This window comes from Alligator mississippiensis, chromosome 13, assembly GCF_030867095.1.
Source record: "Alligator mississippiensis isolate rAllMis1 chromosome 13, rAllMis1, whole genome shotgun sequence".
Taxonomy (NCBI): Eukaryota; Metazoa; Chordata; order Crocodylia; family Alligatoridae; genus Alligator; species Alligator mississippiensis.
In genome coordinates, this window is record NC_081836.1 from 46660052 (window position 1) to 46684750 (window position 24699).

General features: G+C 42.5%; 2 protein-coding genes across 4 annotated transcripts in view; one reads left to right on the forward strand and one right to left on the reverse strand.

Annotated features, from left to right (window-relative positions):
- Positions 1-1232: 1232 nt before the first annotated feature.
- CDR2 (cerebellar degeneration related protein 2) lies at positions 1233-17221 on the reverse strand. The gene is made up of 5 exons (XM_006273676.4): positions 17027-17221; positions 12280-12392; positions 5218-5366; positions 4787-4951; positions 1233-3726 (listed from the first exon to the last, which is right to left on the reverse strand). Exons 1-5 carry the CDS (start codon positions 17103-17105, stop codon positions 2859-2861), a joined length of 1374 nt encoding a protein of 457 aa, XP_006273738.2. The 5' UTR covers positions 17106-17221; the 3' UTR covers positions 1233-2858.
- Positions 17222-17325: 104 nt separating this feature from the next.
- The window catches only part of LOC102561265 (transmembrane protein 180), a 35884-nt gene continuing 28510 nt past the window's right edge, over positions 17326-24699 (forward strand). Inside the window, exons 1-4 of one of the 3 annotated variants that reach the window (XM_019494712.2) lie at positions 17326-17444; positions 19074-19199; positions 20804-20988; positions 22931-23665. In XM_019494712.2, coding sequence (XP_019350257.1) covers positions 20836-20988; positions 22931-23665 — 888 coding nt within the window. In that variant the 5' untranslated portion in view covers positions 17326-17444; positions 19074-19199; positions 20804-20835. Of the gene's footprint in view, positions 17445-17475; positions 19200-20803; positions 20989-22930; positions 23666-24699 lie in introns of those variants that run through there. The other 2 variants (XM_019494711.2, XM_019494710.2) reach the window with 2 other exon arrangements.

The window sequence follows — 24699 nt, forward strand, 5'->3', positions numbered from 1 at the left end:
GCTAGGGAGCCCAGTATAGTCATTGGGCTGCTCCCTGCAGAGTAGTACAGTGCAGTATTATTTTCTGTAGCATAATCCCCTACTGCGGAAAGCAAAACTGCTATTACCATATTTCCTTGCCTCTAAAGTGCCACAGCATCTCCTGTATTAGTGTCCTTGCACTGCAAAATGGCAGCAGGGGCACTTGAAGTAAAGCTTGAACAAGCTTTAGTTCAAGTGCCCCTGCTGCCATTTTGCAGGGTGGGGACACTGATGTGAGACGGGGAGGCTGGCTAGAGCATGGTAATTATCATGCTCCAACAGACTAGATAGTCTGCTCTGATGCACTGTAATTACAGCACATCTGCAGGCACCCTGTGTTTGATTTGAAGTAAACCCTGTCCTGAGGGGCTTTCAACTTGCATAGGTATCAACATTGTCACACAGTTAAATCATGCACGATCTTTTAATTCTAAGGTTTTCCTGAGTTTTGCCTATTAGATTATGGGAATCTCCATACAAATGATAGTGAATGTTTGTAACTTCCAGTACAATAGCCAATAATGTGATGTACAAGAATGAAAGCTTTTGCTCATGCTGGAGGCTGAAATTGTTTTGTTCATAATTATCCACTAGAGAACGGATCACTCCGGTCCAGCAGCGTTCTCTTCAGCTCTTCTACTGCTTTTTGCTATCTACTGAAATTGTCAAACAGATACCTTGATGCTCTCAAACTTAAGATAAGCTTCCTGAAGACATCAAAATTACCTCATCTTCACTTCCCTTTTGCAATGGCCCCTGGAGCTTAACTCTTAACACTCTAGTCCATTTTTTGCCTGATGACATAGTGCTTTTGAAATAGATGTTTGTGTCTGTACAACACTTCATGCAAAAGGGATCTGAACAGAGAAGTTTCCAGCCCGTGACTTAGAAGCAAGGAGCCAGTTTAGCATCCTCTGTTTAAGGCAAACACATGAGGAGAGGTATGTCTACGAAGAAGGATACTTCCTCATATCCCCTGCAGGAATTATGTAACCTGCATATTATAATGAGGAGCAAGAGGAGTTAAAACCCTTTGGTTCCTCTCAAAAAGCCCCTCACAATATATTTTAGTGAAAATGCACAAGAATTTCATTGAGTTACAGATGAGAGCACAGGTGATACTAGTAGTGCCTTCCAGCCAGTTAACTCCTGATCTGTATTTGACAATGGCAGCTTCACATGGTTAGGTACAACTAAAAGAATGAACCCCATTAACTTCACCAAGATGGATTTATTTGCATTTTAGAAAAAGTCATAAGTTCCACATTTTTTTAAATAGGTGTTTATAATACAATACAAACTTACAAGTTTTAGGGTTGTGGAAATTTAAATATCATAACCAATGGACACATATATATATTTTAAAAACAAACAAAACCCCACCAACCTGTGGTATAAAGGCAGACAGAAGTTTGTAATAGGAGCAGCACTTATAACTAAAGCCATAAAATTAGTGTCAACACCTTGCAATAATTTGGTTTACATAGGTAATTCAAGTGGATAGATGATCACAAATTTGACCTGCATACCAACAGCTGACAGCACTCAACCTGTGCTGAAAGGTGATTAAACATATTTATCTAGTTGCCAATCCTCAGCTCATTTTCTACATTTCCTCTTCCAATTCCCTGATGCAGCTCTAGATGCATTCATCCACATTCTGTATTTTCAGAAACTGAAAAAGCTTATTTTGAAGTAATTTATCAAGTGGAAAGAGGAAAAAGGTATAAGAAGATGATAACTGTTTCTTGGCCCTGGTTCTTAGTGATTATATTCAGATCTTCTAAAGAAGTTGGATTTTTTACTGCTGTTAACATATAGGTTTACACCAGCTCAAGCTAAAGTGATATCAGAGGTGACAGGCAAGTGTTTAACAATTTACCCAGCCTGTCTCTTAGAAAGTTGAAGAGTGAGGTCTATAAACCAAAGTTATCACAAAGATTAAACAAAATTGCAACATTCCATCTGATCAAATAGTTTTAAAAAACCGCACAAAAATGCACTTAGTAAGTGTACAATTGTAAAGGAACAGTAAGGTCCTAGGCAGCGTGCATGATTCACAGTATCTTAGCTTAAGACAAAACTGCCCTAAAAAATAAACTGTCCAACAGAAACAAACAAACAAAAACCTACAAAGAACAAAAACCAACCACCTTTACACGTAATCCCTTAAATATAAAGATTCTTGTGGTAATCTGTGAGTTTAGTGCATGTGAAAGCTAGGTACCAGCCTAAACAAGGAGAAGAATTGGCTGCTGTGCCAGCTTTCTCACTCCTTTGGGAAAACGCATCAATCTTGATAGCTAACTTCAGTATCAAGACTCAAACAGCAACTGTCCACAACAGTATGTTTTTAGGAAGAAAAGCACACAACTACAGGGCTATGTCCAGTCCAGAACCTCTCACTTGTGACCCCCAGGGAAAGCTTACCTCTAGGTTTCCAGTAGAAAAGTATAATAATGCAGTAAATGCTGCTTTGGTCTCTGGTTTCTGTAGCAAATTAGGCAGCGTGAACTAGATTGTCAATTACTGCTTTGAAGAGGCCAAACCTAGTAAGAAAATTAAGCTACATTTCCTGCTTTAAGACTGCTAATGACTACCAATTAACACTAAATCCTTTGCTAGGCAGGGGTATTATGCACACAAAATACAATGGACTGATTAACATATATATTTACAAGTCAATTTTGAACATGGGGTCAATTTCTAGAACTACATGTGGCACATATCAAGGTATGTACAAAACCCTTGAAGGCCCCTTTAAAACCCCCCTGCCCTGCTTTCTGGAATACAGATAACTGGTCATTAGATCATAAGCACTGATAACATGTAAAGTGTTAGTGCTGAGAAGACAGAGATTTATATTTAGCTCTGTGTTCATCTATTTCTTGCTTGGTTTTCTTGATACAGCTAAAAATCTCCTTGAAAAGAGCTTTATATTCAGGAAGAGCATTTGTGGGGGAGCCTGTCAGTTCCACATTTGCAGACTCTCTATCACTAACTGAGAGATCAAACTGGGAGTTCTCCAGATTAGTGTCTTTTGAATACTGTTTTGATGTCTGTACAGCCTTGTGCTTCAAGGAATCTTCATCCATTTGACATTTCTTCAGAAGTTCCTCATACTTTACTCTTAGAGCATTATACTGAGCATCAACTTCATTAAGCACAGAGATACCTCGCTGCTTCACAGCTTCTGCTCTCCTGATACAGGTTTCCTCATGGCCCCTTAGAATGTCTCCACTGGCAGCACTGCTTAGAAAGGTTTCACTGTTACTTCTTTTTAGGGCTACCTTGTCAAGCTCTGGGACAGCCAGAGCTATACCCTCTGAAAGGCTCTGACTGAGTTCCCTTTCTAAAGGCTCTCTAAATGAGATAAAAAATGATTCTGGAACCAGTTTCTCTACACTATTCAGTGCATTTTCAGACTGAAGTATCTGCTTCATTTCAGCAACTTCCGTTTCAAGCTCTTCTGCCCGAGCCCGATACAAATCTATATCAACCAGCCTCTGTTCAAGGTCACTGTTTTCCTTTATCACAAGGCTATACTCTTCTTCCATTGTCACTCTCTTTTCCTTTTCCAGGTTAAGTTGAGCCTGCAGTACAGTCATTGCCTTTTTCAAGTTCTCGTTTTCTTCTTCCATGGGACTTAACTGACTATCCATGGAGGCAATTTTTTCTGCAAAAACATGATCATAAACAAAATACCTGCAGAAACAGAGAGACATTAGAAGTTAGGGCTCCATGGTTTTATACTTCTACCTGATTAAACTGACTGTCCTGGATACATTTTAATCCTGTGCAATAACTTGATGGAGGAAGTAGACACTTTCAACAATGAACCTAAAAACCTATTACCCAAACAAAACTACAATGCCTCATCTTCCTAATTCAGGTAGAATGTGAGCTGCTTATTTTGAGTGTCAGATTGGAGGCAGAGAACTTCCAAGAAGACCTAAGACTCAAAAGGTTCTTAATAGGTTACATTCCTACAGGACATTCCTTGTATTGAACCAAACAATCCACCTGCCTAGAGGTTCCTCTAAAAAGTTGTGATACTAGAAGACTAGAATGTCAAAATTGGTACAAATACTCTATAGTTTAAAGTTTTGGCTGTAAACCTTGCAAGTTTGCTTTGTATCATCTTTCCCTTCAATCCAAATTAAAGTGAAATCAGAGAACAGTTAGAATAGTTGTCTGCCTTGAACTTAACTTGAAGAGTGAAATTAATCTATCTGCAGACTGAAGTAGAAGGAAAGAAGAAATCTGAGAGAATATTCCATGGAATAATCATAAAAGTAGCAAAGGGAGCAGGAAAACTAAAAAGCACTTAAGTTATACAGAGAATATTAGTTTAAACCAGTGGGGACCAACCCTTTTCCCACAAATTGGCCCCCAAACCCTTAGAGTGCCACTCTGATCCTCTTCCCCTGACTCAGCTGCTGCTTTGCTTTGTCCTGTGCTCTCCTGCTCTGCTTTCTCCTCTCTGCCCCATCTACCATGATACTTACTACCTGTCCCCTCCCCAACTTGCTGCATGCCACACAGAAACTATGTCATTTATGATGCATGTGCTGCCAGATGGCTACCCCTATATAAAAAAAAAAATTAAAAGCTGGATAAAGCAGACTTGTAGAACCTGTTTTCATGTCTAACCCATTTGTCTTAAGTGAGACTAAATTTTCTGCTCTGCTGCAAGTAAAGTCGGTGAAAGATTCAGATGCCTGCTGGCATAGTAAAGTGACATGTCATTGTGATGGTCTCTTACTGGCGAAGGTCATACAGCTCCTTCAAACATGAGAAGCTATGCATGGATCTTGGCTGCTCAGCTCTGTCATGGTTCAAACGGCCTCGTCCAGATTTCTTCAACTCTTCCACTTGTTTCTGGAGGTCATCAATGTGGGTTTGCAAACTTTCAATAGTCTCAGTCAGGCTACAAATTAACAAATAGATCAAACTGTTAAAGCCAGGAAATGCTAAGTCACGGGCATGATAAATCACTACACACTAAAGCTGCAATTTCTCTCAAACCTCCTTGACTGCCAAGTAATCTTTAAAACAAAACCACTACTTCAGTCAAATATTAGACAACTGTAGACAAATCCAGCCACCCAAACAAAGTAATGTACTCATACTTTCCTGCCACTCCCTTACTATAAAAACCAAATAAAGCTCACTAAACAGAAACAGCTACATTACCTTAGTATCTTCTGTTGTGAGGATCTACTCTCAGCAACTAGTTTTTGATTTGAATCTTCCAGTTCTCTTGCTGTAACATCCAGTTGTTCATAGACCTTTGCATGCTGGTCATTCATCTGGCGTAAGAGTTCCACTTGCTTTGTAAGGTACTGCAAGATAATTACTCTGCTTTACACTTTATACTGCTAAAGGCCTTTTTGGCTTCTCATTCAATTTCTAACTTACATTTATCTAAGTATTGCCATTTTGCTTCTTTTTTTTTTTGCAGTGACAATAGAGAGAGATGTATAGAGAGATGATGGAAAAGCTTAGTGGATTCCATCTTATGGAGAGAACAAACAGGCTGTGATGCAAGTTACTACTTCTAATAGTAACTATGCAGTTTAAACAACTGTAATATCAGGGTCATACATTTTCAGCATGAAGCAGCACTAAGAATTTTAGAATGCAAAGTTTAGCTTAGTCTTAAACTAAAAAGTTGATATTTTGCAAGTGATCTGTAGGCAAGCAGCTGGGACAGACCAATTACAATAACTAGAATATCTCCCTGTGTATAGTGCCAGTCATTACTTTTATATGAAATCCTGTCACACTATTTTTCTATTTGTGAATCTTTGGAAAGCCCAAATAAAGCTTTCCACTGTAAGAGTACTAAACTGCCATCTCTATAATGCCTCTTGGCATTATAAACATCTTGGGCTATTCAACACTGAAAAGTATTTAAGTGTGTTCTAAAATTCACATAAGTGTTTAAAATTCCAGGGACTCTGAATACAAATATGAAAAACCCTATGAAGCAGAAATACCATGGAATTAAAAACAAAGCTAATTAGCATTCAAAATGTAAAGATGAACACTAAATTTAGAACATAATAGTTTTAGAGTTAAGTGTTACATACACTTAGATGCCAAGTGTTCAAAGTTACCAAGCCACATCTAAGCTGCCTGAAAGATTCCTAGATAAGATCCTATTGGCTTATGTTATAACAGCTTCTAATATTTATTCTACTTAACCTTTTACCTCATTCAAAGTTAGTTCACATTTTAGGCAATCTAAGAAAGGATTACAAGTTAATCTAGGACTGCGGACGCACATAATAACTACTAGATCAACTGGATAGCTTTTGGCTAGAGCTTTTTGCAGTTTGCAAGTATGACAGGATTTACACAAGAATAGCACATGGATTAGCCAACAGAATCTCTATACAGCAGCCTCAGATTAACTTTCCTTGTCCTCTGGTCTCAGAACAGGAGTCGTTCATGGTTTCTTTAGCAGTAGAAGAGTGAGAGCATACAGAGTAGAATTGGAATTTAGGTGCCTTCAGTTGTTATGAATCAAGAAAACCTATCCAAAGAGATCCAGGTTGTAGTCATATTGGTCTAGAGGAAAAAGCAATCGGGACTCGTGGTAGAGGTGATATTTTTTTATTAGACCAACTAGTGTCTATGCGACACTGGTCAGGCCACAGCTGGAGTACGGTGTCCAGTTCTGGGCGCCCCACTTCAAGAGGGATGTGGACAACATTGAGAGGGTCCAGAGGAGGGCCACCCGCATGATCCGCAGACTGCAGGGCAGACCCTACAGCGAGAGGTTACGGGACCTGAACCTGTTCAGCCTTCACAAGAGAAGGCTGAGGGGGGACCTGGTGACTGTCTATAAACTCACTAGGGGGGACCAGAAGGGTTTGGGGGAGACCTTGTTTCCCCTAGCGCCCCCCGGGATAACAAGGAATAACAGCCACAAGTTTTGGAGAGTAGGTTTAGATTAGACATCCGCAAGAACTACTTCACAGTCAGGGCGGCTAAGATCTGGAACCAACTTCCAAGGGAAGTGGTGCTGGCTCCTACCCTGGGGGTCTTTAAGAAGAGGCTTGATGCCTACCTGGCTGGGGTCATTTGAGCCCAGTTCTCCTCCTGCCCAGGCAGGGGGTCGGACTTGAAGATCTACAAGGTCCCTTCCGACCCGACTTCTATGATTTTTGAAGAAAAAAAAAAAAGTCTTTAATTGCCCAAAAGCTTGCAATTAAAGAATTTTCTTTTGCAAAAATCTACCTGGACTAATAAAAGATATCACCTCTACCATGAGTCCTTATTGCTTTATCCAAAGAGACTGTACTTTAGGTGGAGTGAAATCAGAGCAACATGGGAAACAGGAGGAAAAGCAAAAACTGCTCGATCGCCTCACTTTCCCTTTACCAGTGTAGCTTGAAATACTACTACAGATGAGTTTCTGCCCTCGAATACCATTAAAAGGTTAAATGGGCTTCTTAATAATTTTGTAATTCACAGCAGCATCTATATCAGTTGTAAAGGAAGTAGAACAGCTTACTATATGGCTGCAGATGATAAAACTGTCTAGCAGGCTTGTACTCTACCATATTATTATGAAAAGTGAGTACTATAGCTTCTAAATTTGGATTTAGGAGCTGCCAGTACCCAAACAGGGTCAGGCAGTCCCTCTTGCTTTCCTTCTAATGTACTGTTGCTGCATTTATTACATTTATCATGATTAGTTATTGCATACGTGTCAGTGCAAAGGTCTGCAGCAACAATCAAACTGTACCTCAGGGTGTCAACGTTTGCTAGTTTTAATCTTCAAAGGGATAACTTTGATCAGACCTACATGCACCTCTTGGCTTCCTTCATCCTTTCCATGCAGTAGAGTGCACTACATTTCAGGATACGCCTTGCAGTTAGTCTTAAAGCTTTGTTGCAAGAAGTCGGCAGCCATGAGAGGGAGAGAGAGCTATTAAACGCAAGTTATCGAAAGTAAGAGCAAAACATTTGGTAGTCCAGTTCACTGTATAAAAAGAATTGATATTCTGAAAAAAAAATTAAGAGTATAAAAATAAATTTCTTTAAGGTGGCAAGTCAAGCCCCACCTATACATTACACGTGTCAGATTTAAGACCTGCCTATACAATTAGAAATCTGGACCTTGCACGTTTATCTTGTCTTAATCACTAGATAGACTTCCTGTGAGGGGAGAAAGGAGGGAATATGAACATGTGTTATCATTAAAGGATCTCACATTGTTGTATTTTTAGGCTAAGTAGTTTGCACACATCGCCAACTCCTCAATTAGTCTATTCCCACAGGTGTCTCCTGCCATCCTGTTTTCTCCCTTTATTTCAGGAACTGTGTGCAATGATTCCCCAGGCATGGGCACTTTCCCCTCCCCATCTTGGGGTGGTGTGCATCTTCTAATCTCCAATGCCAAAGACCTCCTTTGAGGGCCTCTGTCTTTCCTCTGTTTTCCATTCCATGTCAGGAGTTCTTGTATGTCCTCACAGGTCTCACTTCTCCTCTCATAGGAGTCTTTCAAGGTGCTAACACTTTAAACTGTATGGGAGGATGAACAAAGCTAAATTTAGGAATATTGTTATGTCACCAGATACAAACAAATTCCCTTGGCACAATTTTGGATTGTTGAAATCATTGGCTGCTAACCAAGTATCAGTCTCTGCATGTTCCCCATTTCCTTCTTTTGGTGAAGATCTGACAAACCAAAAATTAGTTTTGCCTACTGATGCCTAGAAATTTTCCCCCAAATCTGCAGCAACATTCAAAAGTTGGTACAAAGACAATGAGTTGAGGATTGATCTTTAACTAATCTGACCTAGTGCATATGCACAAGGAAGCTGAATTGTCATTTGTCAAGGCAACTTTAAATTATGTGCCTAACTTTCAAGTGCTTCACTTTGCAACATAACAATTTTGTATATATACACTTCCTAGTATTTTTAAAAATGCACAAATTCTATTATGTGCAGCTAACTGAATTTGATCTGTATTAGTCATTACTAGTTTTTTTTCTTTTAACTCAATGAAGCAAATGTAACCATGGTCTGCTTAATTCAGGGTAGGCAACATTTTTTGGCCAGAGTGCCAAAAACCCCCAACAATGCCTACCTTGGAAGGTGTCGGAGTGCTGGCATGCCAGAAAAACAAAATGAGGACTGGGGGTACATGGCAGGATGCGCCCTGCTTGTGCCCCTTGCCCCAACAAAAGCCCCTGCCCTGCTCATGACCCTTGCCTCCCATACAAAGTCCCTGCCCCCCAGCCCAGGCTCTGTGGCTGTCAGCAGCTACCCAGAACCTGGGCCACCTGCAAACATCTGCTACCTCTCCACCCCAGCCCCAGCTGCCTCCCAGCCCCAGGAAGGCAGCACATACTGGCAGTGCTCCCCGCTGTGCTGCCCTCAAACCCGGGCAGCAGGGCACAGTGGGGGGCGCAGAAAGCTGCCTGCTCCCAGCTCCCTGCTGCCCTGCCACACTTCCCTTGTGTGCACAGGAGCAGCAGCGCAGGATTGTGCCCCTGGGCAAAGCTTTGCAGAAGCGGTGAGGGCAGCACAGCGGGGAGCACTGCTGGAATGTGCTGCCTCCCTAGAGCCTGGGGTGGGGTCAGGGGGGAGAGGAAGCTGATGTTTGCAGCTGGCCCAGGTTCTGAGTAGCTGCTGATAGCCACAGAGCCTGGGCTACTTGCAGCAGGGCTTCCATGGGAGCAGCCTGGGCTCCGTGGCTATCAGCAGCTACCCGAAGCCAGGGCCGGCTGCAGCCAGGAGGCTACAAACAGCTCCTGCCCTCCGGCCCCGGGCAGGCAGCAGGTGCTGGCACTGTGCCCGTCGGGGTTGGGGCTGGGAGGCAGCAGCTGTTTGTACCCTCCCGGCTGCAGCCAGCCCCGGCTCTAGGTAGCTGCTGATAGCCACAGAGCCCAGGCTGCTCCCAGCAGGGCTTGCAGCATCCCAGCTGCCTGCTGGGAGCAGCCTGGGCTCCCAGTTGGCAGCAGCTACCCAGAGCTGGGGTCAACTGCAGCTGGGAGGCTGCAAACAGCTGCTGCCTTCCCAGCCCCAGCACGTGCGGAGGAAAACAGGCTTGCGTGCCATGCTCAGCACATGTGCCAGGGGTTGCCGATGCCTTGTTTAGTTCTATGTTCCAGGGAACATCTGTAGAACGGACAACTTTCATTTACCCAGCTGGCAAAATTAAAGCATTCCCTTGATAAGGACACTGTAGAAGTGAGTCAGAATTTGAGACCTAGAAGTATTTGTATAGCAGTCTGTAGCAGTCTAACACTTTAGATTCTAGTAATAAATCTTGTTTGTGAACCATGTATACATGAGGGAGTCATTTCAGTTTTTTACATACAGGTTTCCCTTACTTTATGCTGTATATGCGTTCCTGGAAAACAGTGCATAACTTGAATTCACATAAAGGGAACCCACTTTACAATGTAACAAATAGGGATATGTTCCAAGACCTCGACTGTACTGACCCCCAGACCCATTTCTACCACTTTTACAAGACAATTTTGGTACTTGCCAACATCAGACAGTGCACACAAGCACAGCACACTATCATAATGGGGACAGCAACTACAGAAACGTGTCGCAAACGATGAGCGAGGAGCACCAATCCACACAGGAGACTATATTTTGGTGCATGTCACTCCCACAATCCACCGCACAAAGCAGCTGACTCCAGGCTTCCACCACACTGATCGCATAAGAGTGAACTTACCTCGCATATAACGAATTTTTGGTATAAAAAAGGTCATTGCATAAGAGCAAATCCACACATACAGAACCCATATAAAGCAAGGGAAACCTGTGTGTGTGTGCGCGTGCACACATGCACACAGATAGGTGCTTTGCTGTAATTTGCAAATCCACTGTTTTGATTTTTTTGTTGTTGTTGATACTACAGAATGACCAGACTATAAAGAGAATATCTACAAGAACTTAAATGCAGGAGAAAAAAAAAAGTAAATTGAATGGGAGGTACAAGTTTTTGACCCAGTTGATATGATTTTTACATAAAAAGGAACAAACAAGGCTTGAAATCTGTGAATAGGGTGGTATTTACCAAGAGTCATACCTTTCTCTATCACAGCATTAGTTTACATTCATATGCATATCAGTAGCAAGTGTGTGTTAAGGCTGTGGCGTCTGCCATTGATGTACAAAGAACATTTAAACATTCTCTTAATTGCAAGAGCAGTTTAGTTACTGTTTTAAAATGATTACTGCTTGAAAATACTACCTGCACCATACAGACTCTTCAGGCACCTGATTTCTTTAGTAAATACCAGGCACAGCTCCTTTCCCCCAACTAAAGAATGTAAGGTTTCTATCAATGGGTGACTGAAGTAGTGACTGCACTTTGTAAACAGAGTAAGTGTATTTTGAATTAGTTTTACTTTAATGCTTGTTGTTCAAACTAAACTATGGAGTATACAATAAACACATCACATTGCTCTCTACCATGTAAAGGAATCCTTTTAAGCAAAACATGATTCTCATGCTCATAGGTTTAATGGGAAAAACCAGCCATGCTATGGCACTATATTTCAAACAATGATGCCTGTCAAACCGCTTTAGGCTTCTTTTATATCCATGGCTTCTAAACTGTTGACCAGACCATCCTTACGAGTCTTTTAATTGAAAAGTTAGATACATATGTGCATGATAATCCATAAAGTTTTGACAAATCTAGAAAAAAAGCTTAACTATTTGCAGCCTGGAGTTCCTGATCTTGTGTCTTTGCTTTTCTTTCTAGGGGATAAACATATACCTGCTCAATTACCCCAGCTTATTTTTAAAAAATCAGTATCTCAGAATTTGATCCATTTGTTAAGAGTTTCTCCATCCTGAATGTCTCAAGTTAAGCTTGTGTAACAGCCACTGAAATGTTTTACACAAGTGACAAATTTCACACTTCAAGTGACAAGTACAGGAAGGTTTAGCAAATAAACAAATTACTGAACTAAGTAGTTTCTACATAAGAAATCTGTTATTGATGGAAATAATTTTTTTTTTTACTTGTCTAAGTCTGGCTCCAAACCTTTTGCTAATCAGAGAAAAGTATGTTTTATGATTAAGTCTATATGAGGTCTCAAATTTTCAGAATTTGAAAATAGCCTAAATTGGCTGCCAGAAGTAGCAGGATATCTTCTTGAGACAAAGTTTTGAAAATCTCAATACCACAGTTCCCTGGCATCCAAATCCTTTTAATTTGCATCTGGCAAAAGTATTTGAACTGATAACACCCTGAAATATTTACCTCTATCTCCTGTAGTTGCTCTTGATTGGTTGCATACATTTGTTGTAAAGATTCTTCCAGCTCAGTGTTCTGATCTAGTAATGTCTTCCCAAGCTCAGCAGCAAGATGTAGATCTAAAAGACAAAAAGGGTCATACAGTTTATGTACAATTGTGTGAGCTGAACATTATCACATTTGAGCATGTTTCAGTTATGCCCTTGAGAAAGTGTTGCGCTTATATCACAACTGTTTTTGTTGAGACATTTCACTCCACTACAAATTATTTGTGAAAGATGCTGACTCTGAATACAGCATTCATTTGGGCTGTAACGAAAATTTTGGAATTGATCTGAAATGTAAAAAATCTCCCTTCTTTTATGTTTCATCCTCACCCTTTCCTTTGCCTCTTCCTCCTACCTTCACACTCCCTTTTCCCTTTCACTCATCTTCCAGGATTTTTCTCTGTCCTTCTTTCCCCCCCCGCTCCATCTTCTCATTTTTCCCTCTCTACAAATTATTATGAATGAAAGGCACCTTTCCCATCATGAGAGGGGAGAACTGTATAAAGCTTACTAGACCACCTCCTCTGAGTGGTTCTTACCCCAGATCCTGCAGTAAGCTAGAGGGTGATACCACCTTAAAGTGACGTGTCGTTGACTAGTCAGGGCTCAGGCGGTGAGGGGAGCTGGAAGGTTTGGGAGACAATAAATTCAAGAAGCCTCTTAAATTATGTTTAGACAAGCCCTGAGGGGAATGATGGGGGACTAGATGTCCTCATCTCTCAAGCTACCCCCCTCAGTTGTAATCACCACCACCAGCCTAGCTCACAGGGGATCAAGCAGCTACACTTTTGACAAGTTTTTCCCTGGTGAAATAGGAAGACTGACAAACACTGAGCTCACACAGATGCAAAGTGTGTGCTCAGATATGTAGTGTATCTTGATTTATAATCAGTGCAATACAATAGTTGTTTTCTTTTCTTCCCCAAAGCTATTGTAAGGGTCATTTATTCTCAGAGATATTTAGGCTCTCTTTCAGCACAATCCCCCTCAGCCACCTTCAGAGTTCTCATGAATACAGCTGTTGTTGAGAAAGGCAAAGACATTTTACAGGGACCATGTCTAGAATCAAAAACCTTCCTTTGAAAGGTGAGCTTGGCATTCACAAATCTGCGTTATGGAAGATTTGTGAACAATAATTAGCATGTGAGGACATGACACATATTTTGGTCCTAAACTAAAAACACAACAGTGGAAACTAATAATCTTGAGGTGATTGCTGGAACAGTAAACCATCTAAACATGGTATTATTTAATATCAAGAGGAGCATGGAGTGTAAGAGATGCATTGTTTAACATCTGAAATTTTCCACATCTTTAACAGCACTTAGACCATGACCAAGTTGTCTCAAGCATGCCCACTGGTAATACAATCTTGCTAATTTTTAGATATATAGAATTATCCCCACACATGGCAGCCACCCAGAATACAAGGAAGGACAAGCCAAGGAGAACGTAGTGTTCCTTCCAATGCGATTTAGACACCTGAGAAAAAGAGGTCTTGCATTGCAGGTTTCAGTGGCATGAAACAAATTCCTCATTTTTTAAGTTATCAGCTTAAATGGCTCTTTATTTAAGAAAATCAGTTGTCCTCTCTCCCAACAAAAGCTATCTGTGAGTTAGCTGTGTTTAGGCACAAAGGCATCTTGTACATCCTAATGTAAAGAAAGAGACTTAAGCATTCTTGCTTTGGTATTCCTTCCCTCCTCCCCCCATGCATTTAGTTTTGGTCTTGCATCTATTTAAGTGCAAATGTAGCTCCATTTCCTTTCCTCGGCTTTCTACAAGTCTCCCAGTCTGCCAATTCTGTCTAAGACCTCTTGTTGCTACATGTTATCTTACCTACTTAGTCTGTATTAGAAAGCAGCAAGTATGAGTTTTTTGCCTGTCTACTAAGAAGTCCTAAACCAAACCATGTTTTTCCACATCTTGCTCTGTAGTACCTATTGCTGTCTACAGCTTCAGTGATTCTGTAATCCTTTACATAAATTACAATCCTACTTAAGACTTTCTAATTCCACACAACATACTAAATTTAGCTGGTCATCAGCCATCTTTATTAAAGCCGTCCAATAACTCATGCTATTTTTGTTGCCTTAAATGTTGCTAAGCATACCAAGGTATACTTAAGACTCAATGCTTCAGGCAAGTAGTACGATTCTATTAAAGACACGCAACTGCATACATAACTTGTAAAATGACTTAAGAGCCAAAACCAAGTATTTAAAATATGCTTAAGAGATCTAACCAATTGAGAAGAAAGTATTTAGAAAACTGGAAGGAATGAAACCGTGCATGTAATTTCCTGTTAGTGTGTAATATTGGTAGTGTGATATTTGTGTTTACAAAGCACTCTGAGCATGAAGCAATACAAAAGGAGTACAGTACGATTCCATCTTTTATTTAGATGCTCATGCTACAGACTTAAATGTAGTCTGTTATTTTGGCAGTTCCAAAGCAGCATTCATGTTTTCCTTATGTGAAAAATTTGCTATTCTTGACAGAGAAGAAATTGGTTTCTATATGATAGGCAGAATCACTCAAATGTGAAAGTAAACCTTGTCTTAAAATAAAATTTTGGTCTCATCTAAAACTAAGAGCATTAAGTACTGCAGAAAGAATTTGCTTTCCAATGTGCTGATTTTAATTACATTAAGGCACTGATAAGTCTTGGTTTCAAGAAGAGCTGAAAGTGTTCAATGCTTTCAAAGGTGGTTAGGCTACTAGTGCATGAATTAAAGGGTGTTCATTTTTTAAATTAATTTAATGTGACGTATTCAGACACTGCTTTTGTTAACATCTAAGGGAATTTGGAGAGGTAGGTTTGCCACGTTAGTCTGAAGTCAAGCAGAAGGCAGGGTAGATTTACACCCTATAGACAAACTAAACCAGAAAAACAGTGTGAGCTTTCATGAACCTGACCTCACCTGCAGAGTTTTAGAGTTTGGCTGGTGACAAAACTATGCAGCCTGATATGTTCCTTCAGAGTTCAAGGTGCAATAAAAGCAAGTGTGCAAGTAAACAACAGAATATAGCTAACCAGCTGAATAAGGATAAAAACAATGAAAGACCATCTGAAACTTCAGTGTAGTACAGAAGCTTATCTTTCTGCATTCCATTTTATTTTGTGATCTTGAATACATTTTGGCAATATGCTGGTTAATATCTCGGTCAGATATTTAAGAAGTTCCCTTTTCACCATGAGAATAGTCCCTGAACAGTCGTGAATGGCCAATACAAGTTTAGTCACTTTACACCTTGTCCCTGAAAGTACAATATGCAAGCAAGATTTTGGCAGATCAGTCTAGATTTGTTAGGTTTAACTGTTATGTCTGGAAACTGCAGACTTGGAAGTCCTGTTCTCCCTAAGCAATCATCTCTTCATGACACTTGTACAAACCTTGCTGAAGGTGTTATTACAACTGGGCAACCAAACATCAAGATAATGTTGCCAGCGTCCTGCTCCTACGTTTTAATAATCCACCCAAGATAATTGTGCAGTAAGTTGTGCCCATTCCTTTCAACAAGAGATTATTAAGCAATATGGTATACACTGATTAGCCCTTGTGAATATTTAGTTCACGAGCCTTACTTCTAAACAAGTCTTAGAAGAGTCTCTGAATTGTGCATTTATTTTTCATTTTAGGTTGTGATCTAGTCAACACTTTGTTGAAGCTGGTGGCCATTTTCCTAGCATGCATGAATTTTTTTCAGCAGGGCACCAAAACATATATCTGATGTAGGAAGTTGCTGTTTACCATTCTTGAATCTCCCAGCAAACAGAAAAGTCATTTCCATACTTTTTTTCTTAATAAAAAGGGACTAGATATTAAACTCCATTTCCCCCCCAGGTGAAATTTTCATTGTTGTTAGGGTTGGAAGGGACCTAAACAGATCATCAGGTCCGAACCCCTGCCCCAGGCAGGAACGAGTGCGGGGTCATAACACCCCAGCCAAAACTTTGTTTTCTTCTTGGGCACAAGAGTCAAAGATGGTAGACTCTGAAATTAGATGGTTCGGGCGGGTTTTCAAGTTGTAAGAATTAATCTTTTAAAAAGCTACTCTCATGAGCGTTGGCGTTGTTGTTAAAGTCTGCGCTTTGGGAATGCAAAAAAACCCAGCTCCTTCTTATAGGCAGATAAATATGAATAAAAGAAAGAGCTACGTTTTTCACGTTCCCGGAACATAGACTTGAAGAGCAATGCCAAAAATCACGAGAGTTGGCAACCCTTGGTTGAACCTCTCCCATCCCAGCGTTGATGTGGGTCAGCCTGTGTGGCACCTAATGGCATATTAGAAAAGAAACTAAGTAACGCGCTTCTGTTAAATACACAGACGTTATTCTGCCAAATCGCCAAGTAAGGAGGGGATGCTTCCAAGCGCCCCGAGAACTGGAGACAAGGGAAGGCTCGACACCACATCCCTGGTCCCGCAGCATCAGCTTCTAGTGGTTTTTCCCCCGCGTTTCTCCGGGGCGGATCCTAGTTCATGCCCCGCAGGGAAGTTTCTGAAGGAAGCCCCGGCGCGCAGGTGCTGTGCTCGTGCCCAGGACGGCGGGCGGGCGGGGCAGGACGGTCCGCGCGGCACGAGCAGGCTAGGGGAGCGCAGAGCCGGTCTCCTCCTCCGCCCCGGCGGCCCTCGCAGGTGCGGGAGGCGGCAGCTGCTCGGGCGCGGGCAGCGGCGGGTGCCGCCGGCGCGGGCGGCCTCACCTTGCTGCAGGTCCTGCTGGTCGTACCACGGTTCATCCTCGCGGAGCTCGAACTCCTCCACCAAGCTGTCGGCCAGCATCGCGCCCCGACCCGCCGGCCCCGACGCTCCCTTCAGAGCTGCCTCCGGACGCTGCCGAGCGGTTCCGGACGCTGCCGAGCGCGGCGCCGGCAGGGCAGAGCCGCCAGCGGCGGCAACGTGGCAGCGGCAACCGACCTCCCTCCCGAGAGCAATTCAAACCCGGCTCGCCCACCTCGCGGCGCGCAGCCAATCGTGCGCCGCGGCTCGCAGACCGACGGGAACGCGGGCCAATCACGCGCCGGGATCTTCCGCATCTCCAATAGGCTGCGGGGTGGGGCGCACGACGTCCCCGCCCCCGCGGTTGTTGCGCAGGCTCCAGGCTGAGGGAGGAGGCGCGCGGTTAGTGCGGCGGGGGGCAGGCGGGGTTGCCATGGCGGCGGGGCGGTGTCCGGGGCTCCGGCGTGTCGGGGGCTAGGCGAGGTGACAACGCCCCTCGCTACACAGGCAGCTCCCGGGGCTTTGTTTCCCTGGCCGCCCCGCTGTGCCCCTCGCCTCCCCCATGGCCCGCAGCCGCCTCCCGCTTTGGGAGAGGGGGCGTCGGAAGGGCCAGGCGAAGCCGCCTGGGCTGGCCCCGTTGGGGTGCGGGGGCCAGGGGAGGCCGTCCCTGAGAGGAGGCCCGAGCGGCTCTTGCGGACCCCGCGCTGCTGCCGGCCTGTTCGCGAGGCAGCGCGGCGGCAGCACCCGCTTGCAGGAAGCAGGAAGGATTTGTGCAGGAGCAAAGGAGATTTCCCGGGATGGGATCGTGCAACCCAGTCGCTCTCCTGTTCTGGAGGAGGATCCAGGGCAGTCTGTGGGTCCGATGTGATGAGAGTCGAGTGTAACGTGAGAGGGTTCCCGTAGATAGTCTTCTTTAGAGCTCACTTCTGAAGGCAAAGGCTGCTATGCAGTTTGCAGCCCACCTAATATTGCAGAACCTAGTATGTTGTTGGTTTTTTTTAAAGACTCTGCAAAAAGCATGCAGTGTTGCCTATCCAAACATCCGGAAATCATGAGCCAGGCTCTTTAAAAAAAAAAAAAAAAAGTATGCACAAAAACCAGCAGTGACTCACAAATGCTTGTATTTATTTCTTTGGCTCAGGTTAACTTTGTGCCTGGCTGACTTTTTTTTCACCTTGAGCGGGGAGCATCTGCCCCTAAGGTTTGGATGCCCAACATGATTGCACAAGTATAAATTGCCTCTTACTGGTGCAAAAAAAAAAAAAAAAAAGCAGGCACACTGGAAACCCCTGTAGCGGTGCAGCTTACTAGAACATGGTGTAAAGCTACCCCAGGAAAAAAAATGAATAAAAACAGGCTGGTGGAAGTAAAGTATGTTTGCAATTATCCCAGGGTAGACTGCTCAATGCACGCAGGTTATGATGTGCTCATCTTCCCACCTAGTGATTAGGTGCTGTAACAGCAACTACTTCAGGCTAATTCACACCATTGTACAAAACCAGTATAAAATAAAGACGCGTTAACACATTTTGGCCATGTCCAGATGTGTGTGAATGTTTGGTTCCCCAGGGACAACTAGCAGCAGGATACTGTGTGGGGTTGCTAGCTGTCACGCGTGCTCTGGCACAAGTTACCCATGGCGGGGTAGGGGAGACTGGGGGCCTGCAGGGGCTGCAGTCATGTTACTTCTGCCATGCAGAGCCTGGCTGGCAGCAGAGCACAGCTCCAGCTTTAGGTGGCTCCCATTGCCACCGTGTGTGCATATCCAGGGGTCCAAAAAAACCTCCACGCTGCTCTCTTGCAGGGAGGAGAACAATTGAATGTATAGTATGTGGTGCCATGGATGTATCTGGAGCGCCACATACCACGTGGCTACACTCCACTTTGTGTCCAGCTAGAAACATTTAACTTACTGCTTCTGGAGAGCTGCTACTCTGTACCATCTGTAGACAAGCTAGGCAGCTGTCTACTCATACTCTATGCAGGTTTCCTGGACTTTGTGTGGTAACTAAAGGTCATCATCTTCCCCAGAAATGCCTATCTTCAGCCATGCCGGGAACAATGAGAAGTGATAGTTTTTGCTGATGGCAGCCTCCCTTAGTTTAAAAGGATGTGGAAATCTTGCTGAGGGCAGCCTGTGGCTTTAGTCTACCAAGAGTGAGTGGAAATTAATATTTACAGACAGAATTTCTAGTGACTGAAGGGATAAATCAGAAATTAGCAAATATTCTTTAAAATATATATTTTTTGAGAATTGGTGTGCTATGAAATATTGAGGGATTGCACAGCTTTCTTAGGAAGAAATCTGAAGTTGTGCTAATGAGGATATACATATGGTTAGGTGGATTAGAATGAGCTATTAATACCAATTGATTTTCAAAAGAGAAAAGTAATCTAGCTGTTCACATTTGTATGTGAAAAGTCAGATACAGTGAACAATGTAAAGCCATTATACAGAATTTATTTGGAACATGTAACAAGCTTAAATTTAAAGTTGTGTCTTTTTACTATTGCTACCTTTAGTCATCTTTTCATTTAATAATATAAGCAGCTTCAAAGGGCCATGGAGGCTTGCTTCTTTCCATTTTCCACCTCATCCCAACTGTTCCTTTGTTTCTAACTTGAATTAGAAAAGAATAATTAAGTGTTATGCTAAATCAGGGATGTCAAAAATCTGGTCTGCAGGCTGGATCTGACCCATGGAGCCCCATCATCTAGCTGCTGGCCCTGGGTCTTGAATTCACCCACCCAAATGGGTGGCACACGCCAAATGGACCCACACACAGAGCACACAGCTTCAGGACTAGCACTTCACGGAGCATCCATACGGGGCCAGTTTCTGAAACTTCCCACCTCACCCCCACAGTGTGATGGGGCCACCTATACACTGCTTAAGTTAGAGAGTGCTGAGCTAAGAACTCTGCATGTCCTTGGCTGAACCCCATAGGGATGTTTCACATGCTGTGTGACTACAGAGCATAATGTTTAGCTTCAGGATGCTTTATGTAAATTTCTAGTTTTGTAATATAAGACTAGTAAGGGAGAAAACAGAGATGAAGAAGATTCCTAGTCAAAAGTAATGGTTTCTGTTTTGTCTTTTAATTATTTTGTTAACTGGAAGTTTGCTTCCACATTGTTTTTTATTATTAACGTTAAACTAAAAATGATCATCGTGAATTGGTTTAAAAGAATGTGTTTTAAAAACATTACTGAACTAAATTTGCAGCTTATTACATATTGATACCTCAAGGTAATCCATCAATATGAATTAAATTTATTTAGTCTGTTTTTCATTTAACAGTTTTTAAGCTAATGAAAGAAAGAGTGATCTGTAAAATATCTGTGGTTTGGGGAGCTGGATTTGCACTAACATAGATGTAGGACTGGGTTATGCCACTTATGATAAAAGTTCCCTTTATTTTTGTTAGACATGTTCTATTGGCATTTAAGCATTGCATATATATTAAGAAATGGTATTGATAAATTACTACTGTAGCTGTTTAGGTTTGTGCTCATGGTCCAATAATCTTAAAAGTTTTGCAATACATTTAGAAGTAGAAAAGAGACTGAGAATGAAGAAATCCTTGAATACAGATTTGTGGGACCCCAGCCTGCAGCCCTGACATGGGCAAATCTCTCTTGGTTGTCCCCAGCAACATGGAGTTGTTCTATGTTACAATATGCCATCTTGTGTTGTTAGCAAGTTTATAAATATCAGGTAATGGTACTTATCTAATTGTTAACTTTTTTTTTTAAATTAGAAGCAGAAGAAGAAACTATCACAATTTGGAAAATGAAGATTGTTTTAGGAATTCATCCTAATGCACTGGCATATTCCATGACCACATTAGGTGCTGGAATGATGAATAGTATCTTTAATTTCTACTATGTTAAGCTTTTCTTAAACCAGTACAAGATTTCAGAAATTGCCTTTCATCAAGCTCAGGTACAGTATGTTGGAACATTGATTTTATTAGTGTTGTATAACATTTATATGGCACTGAAATAATTCTGCTTTGTTTATGAATTTATTGTTGCCCTACTGAAATATTTGATTTATCATAAATTAAAGATGCACTAAGTGTACATTGTTTATAGCTTTTAGTTTAAAAAAAATAAAAAAAGCCTTTATGGTACTGAAATAATGTTTTCAGTCTAAATGGGATTACTAATGTACTTAAAATCGATCATCATTGTGATGCTTCAGACCCTTCCTCATGTGAATAACTTTTATTTACCTGAAGAGTCTTGTTGAGCTCAGTAAGGTTGCCTATGTGCTCAGAGTTACTTGCATGTAAGTGTTTGCTGGTCTGTGGCTTACAGCCAGAATGCTTATATTTTAATGAGAGTAGACATCTAAGCTTTTGAAAATCTGACTAGGCACCTGTCCACATTTTTAGACAGTGAACTACCTATAAATATTGGTTTCTGGCAAGCATTAGTTCACCCCCCCAAGTAAAATGAAAAATTAAGCACAATATTTTGAACGTCTGTATTTATATATCAAAACATCCTCTGTTAGAAGAGCTGGGAAATAGTTTCACTAACTCAGGGGTGGGTAGTTAGTTTGGCTGGAGGTTCACTTTGGTGAGCTGTTGCTGGGTGGAGGGTACTGGCCCAGCAGGGCAAGGGGGCAGTCGACCCTACCAGCCCAGGCCCATCCACTGCACACCCACTGCTGGGGCCGCCGGACAGAATGGGTGCCTGGGGTTTGCATGGAAACTGGCTGAGATCCCTGGTGGGCAGGGTGCACTTGGCTGGGTAGATGGGACAGGGCCATGAGTGGGCAAGGGCCGGGATTGTGGAGTGGTGACAGCATGGGGCAGACCTGCAATCTGCTCCCCTCCTGTCACTGCCCCATGATCCCGGTCCCTGCCCACCTATCCTACTGGATCCTGGATGCTGCTCCCTGCCCGTCTGCGGCCCCATCCCATCTGCCCATTCAAGCATGCCCTGCCTGTGGGGGTCCCAGGCCAGTCTCCATGGAGATCCCTCCCACCTGCCTACCTACTCTGTCCAGTACCCCCAACAGTGGGTGTGGGGCAGGCAGGCCAGGGTGCCTAGGCAGCAGGGCCATGGCCTGCAGTGGCAGAGACAGTAACGGTGGCAACTGGAAGGAGCCACTGCTGTGGGGGCTGCCAGGCAGCAGAGTCTAGCTGCTGTGCTGTCCCTGCACTGCTGCACCCAGGGGCAGCAGGATTAGCTACACATACCATGGCCTGGGCTGCTCCCTGCACCTGGGCTGGGTGGGGCAAAGGGACCTACCATGTACCAGATAGAATGCCTTGATGGGTCAGATCCAGCCTGCAGGCTGTATTTTGCCCACCCCTGACTTAACTGCTTCTACATACAGAGTGCCAGCTACATGTGCATATTAATGCAGTACAATAAACTCCAACACATATTGCGCTGGATTTTATTGTTCCTAGGTGCCACGTTTACATGTGCACCTGGGACTGCAGCGTGTTAAACTAGATCAGAGCAGCCCTGGCTGGGGAGCCCAGAGGTGCTCTGACCCAACTTAACATGCTGTGGAGGGGCTGGCTGGGGTACAAGGGTGCTTCTGTGTTGGGCTAGCTGGAAGTCAGTCCCTGCACTGAAAAACCCTCATGCTCCAGCCGGCTGGGTCAGCATCTACATGTGCATTGCTGCCGAGTTAATTAGTTTCTTGTGGCCTAATAGAGATGCATGTGTTCACTGTGGAGCTAATTAGTCTACTCTGCAGTAAACATGTTGTGTCTGTTTTAATTTTACAATGTATATAATATTTTTAACTTCTCTTTTGTAGGCCAGCTTTTTTGTTTTTGCTGTTGTTCCAGATATTATGTTCCTTAAGACTCCACTTGAACACACATGTTACTAATAAGAAATTCTTTATTTCTTCTTAGGTGGTTTTTATGATATGGAATGCCATTAATGACCCTCTCTTTGGGTATATTCAAGACAACTCCAAACTCCCATGCTGTTCGAGACGCCAGTTTTCCATTTTATATGGAGCTCCATTGTATGCCTTAGCCTTTTTGCTTCCATGGTTTCCTTGGAAACATTATCAGGAAGGTGACTGGCTAAGTGGTCTTCACCTTATTGTTGCTTTATGTGCTTTTGATGGCTTGCTTACATTTGTTTTGCTAGCACAGTGTGCACTTTTTGCAGAGATTTCAAGTAGACATGAAAGTAGACTTCAGCTCATTAAATATAGCCAAGTGGCATCGTTAGTTGGATCAACCAGCATTCTCTTTTGTGGACTAATATCAGATAACATGGAAAATTTTACCTACTTTCAGGGCTTTACTGTTTTAGTTGCAGTATTAGCAACTGCATGTATGTGTTACACTGGCATGTATAGCACTAGTCAGTATGAACAGAGAGAATCTCTCATGGAAGACACTAGCTTTGGAAATGATGATAGAAATCTTTCCTGGGCTTCTGTAATTTCATTGACCAAACAGATCATGACAGAGAGAAACTTTGTGCTTTTTGTGACTATGAACTTCTTTCAAGTGTTCCACCTAGCTTTCTGCAACAATTTCATGATGATCTTTGCGGATAATCTCATCCCTAAGGATGTCCTTTCCTCCTTTATAAGAAGCGTCATGTACGGGGCAGGCTTTATTTGTCCTCAGGTATGCAGTAATGCTTTTAATCTTTCATTTGCAAGGAAAACACTGTTGAATTTTGTGTTAGTTCTCAGTAAATTAAAGTATCTGTTTACACTGCTTTGTTGAGAAAATGCTGTATCTGACAGAAGCCTTTTAGCAACCCGAGTACACACAAATGTTGTGGACCAACATTGTAAAAGAACTTAATACCTGTATGTACAGTATAGCCAACACCAACCAAAGGACGGAGGGGAGAGCGAGAGCAGGCAGATAGAATAACAATCTATGAGAATTCGGAAAGTGCATATGCCAAGAAGGAAAGTAAGTGTTTGGTATGTCTACACCAACTGCTGAAGCTTCCTTAGCCTGACGAAGGGTTTTTGAACCCAAAAGCTTGCTTAATAACTATTCTCCAACCATTTGGGTTGGTCTAATAAAATATATCAAATTCACCCAAGGAACCTTGTCTGGTATGTCTACAGTGGTTTATAGTAAAGAACAAAGGAAAGAAATACAGGTTCCCTGTCACGGAAGAATAACCAGAAACAAAATCTATTTAAGTGTGGATTTTGTTTTTATTTTTAATGTATGTGGATATGAGATGAGAATACCCCTGTTCCTTTGGGAAATTTAAAGCTTTGAAAACTAAATACTATGTATACAAATACAGCAAAAAAAACCCCACACTACCTCAGCTTCAGCATTGGAATTGATGAGTGTTTAAAATGACCTAACAGAGTAGAGGTCTGGAATTACATCTGTATTTGTGGGAGTGACATCTAAGTGGAGTGGGCAGGGATGTGTGTATACTTACTTGGACACCTGCATTTAGAGGTTTCATGAGATCCCATTCCAAAGGTGCGTCTACACGTGATGCTACATCGCCATAGCAATGCGCTACAGCAATGTAGCCTCCATGGAAAAAACCTGTGACTCTACAGCTACATCACCATAGCGACGTGGTCCCCCATCATAACACATAACTATGATGATGTAGTGCCTAAAAATAACCGTGCACAGCACATACGGCGCACTACCAGCTATTACTGCACCATCTT

Coding starts and splice junctions, on each gene's coding strand:
- CDR2 (XM_006273676.4), bottom strand. CDS start 17,105: ATGCTGGCCGACAGCTTGGTGGAGGAGTTCGAGCTCCGCGAGGATGAA. Junction 5,367..12,279: donor AGCAACTACAGGAGATAGAG/GTAAATATTTCA, acceptor ATTATCTTGCAG/TACCTTACAAAGCAAGTGGA. Junction 4,952..5,217: donor TCACAACAGAAGATACTAAG/GTAATGTAGCTG, acceptor GTTAATTTGTAG/CCTGACTGAGACTATTGAAA.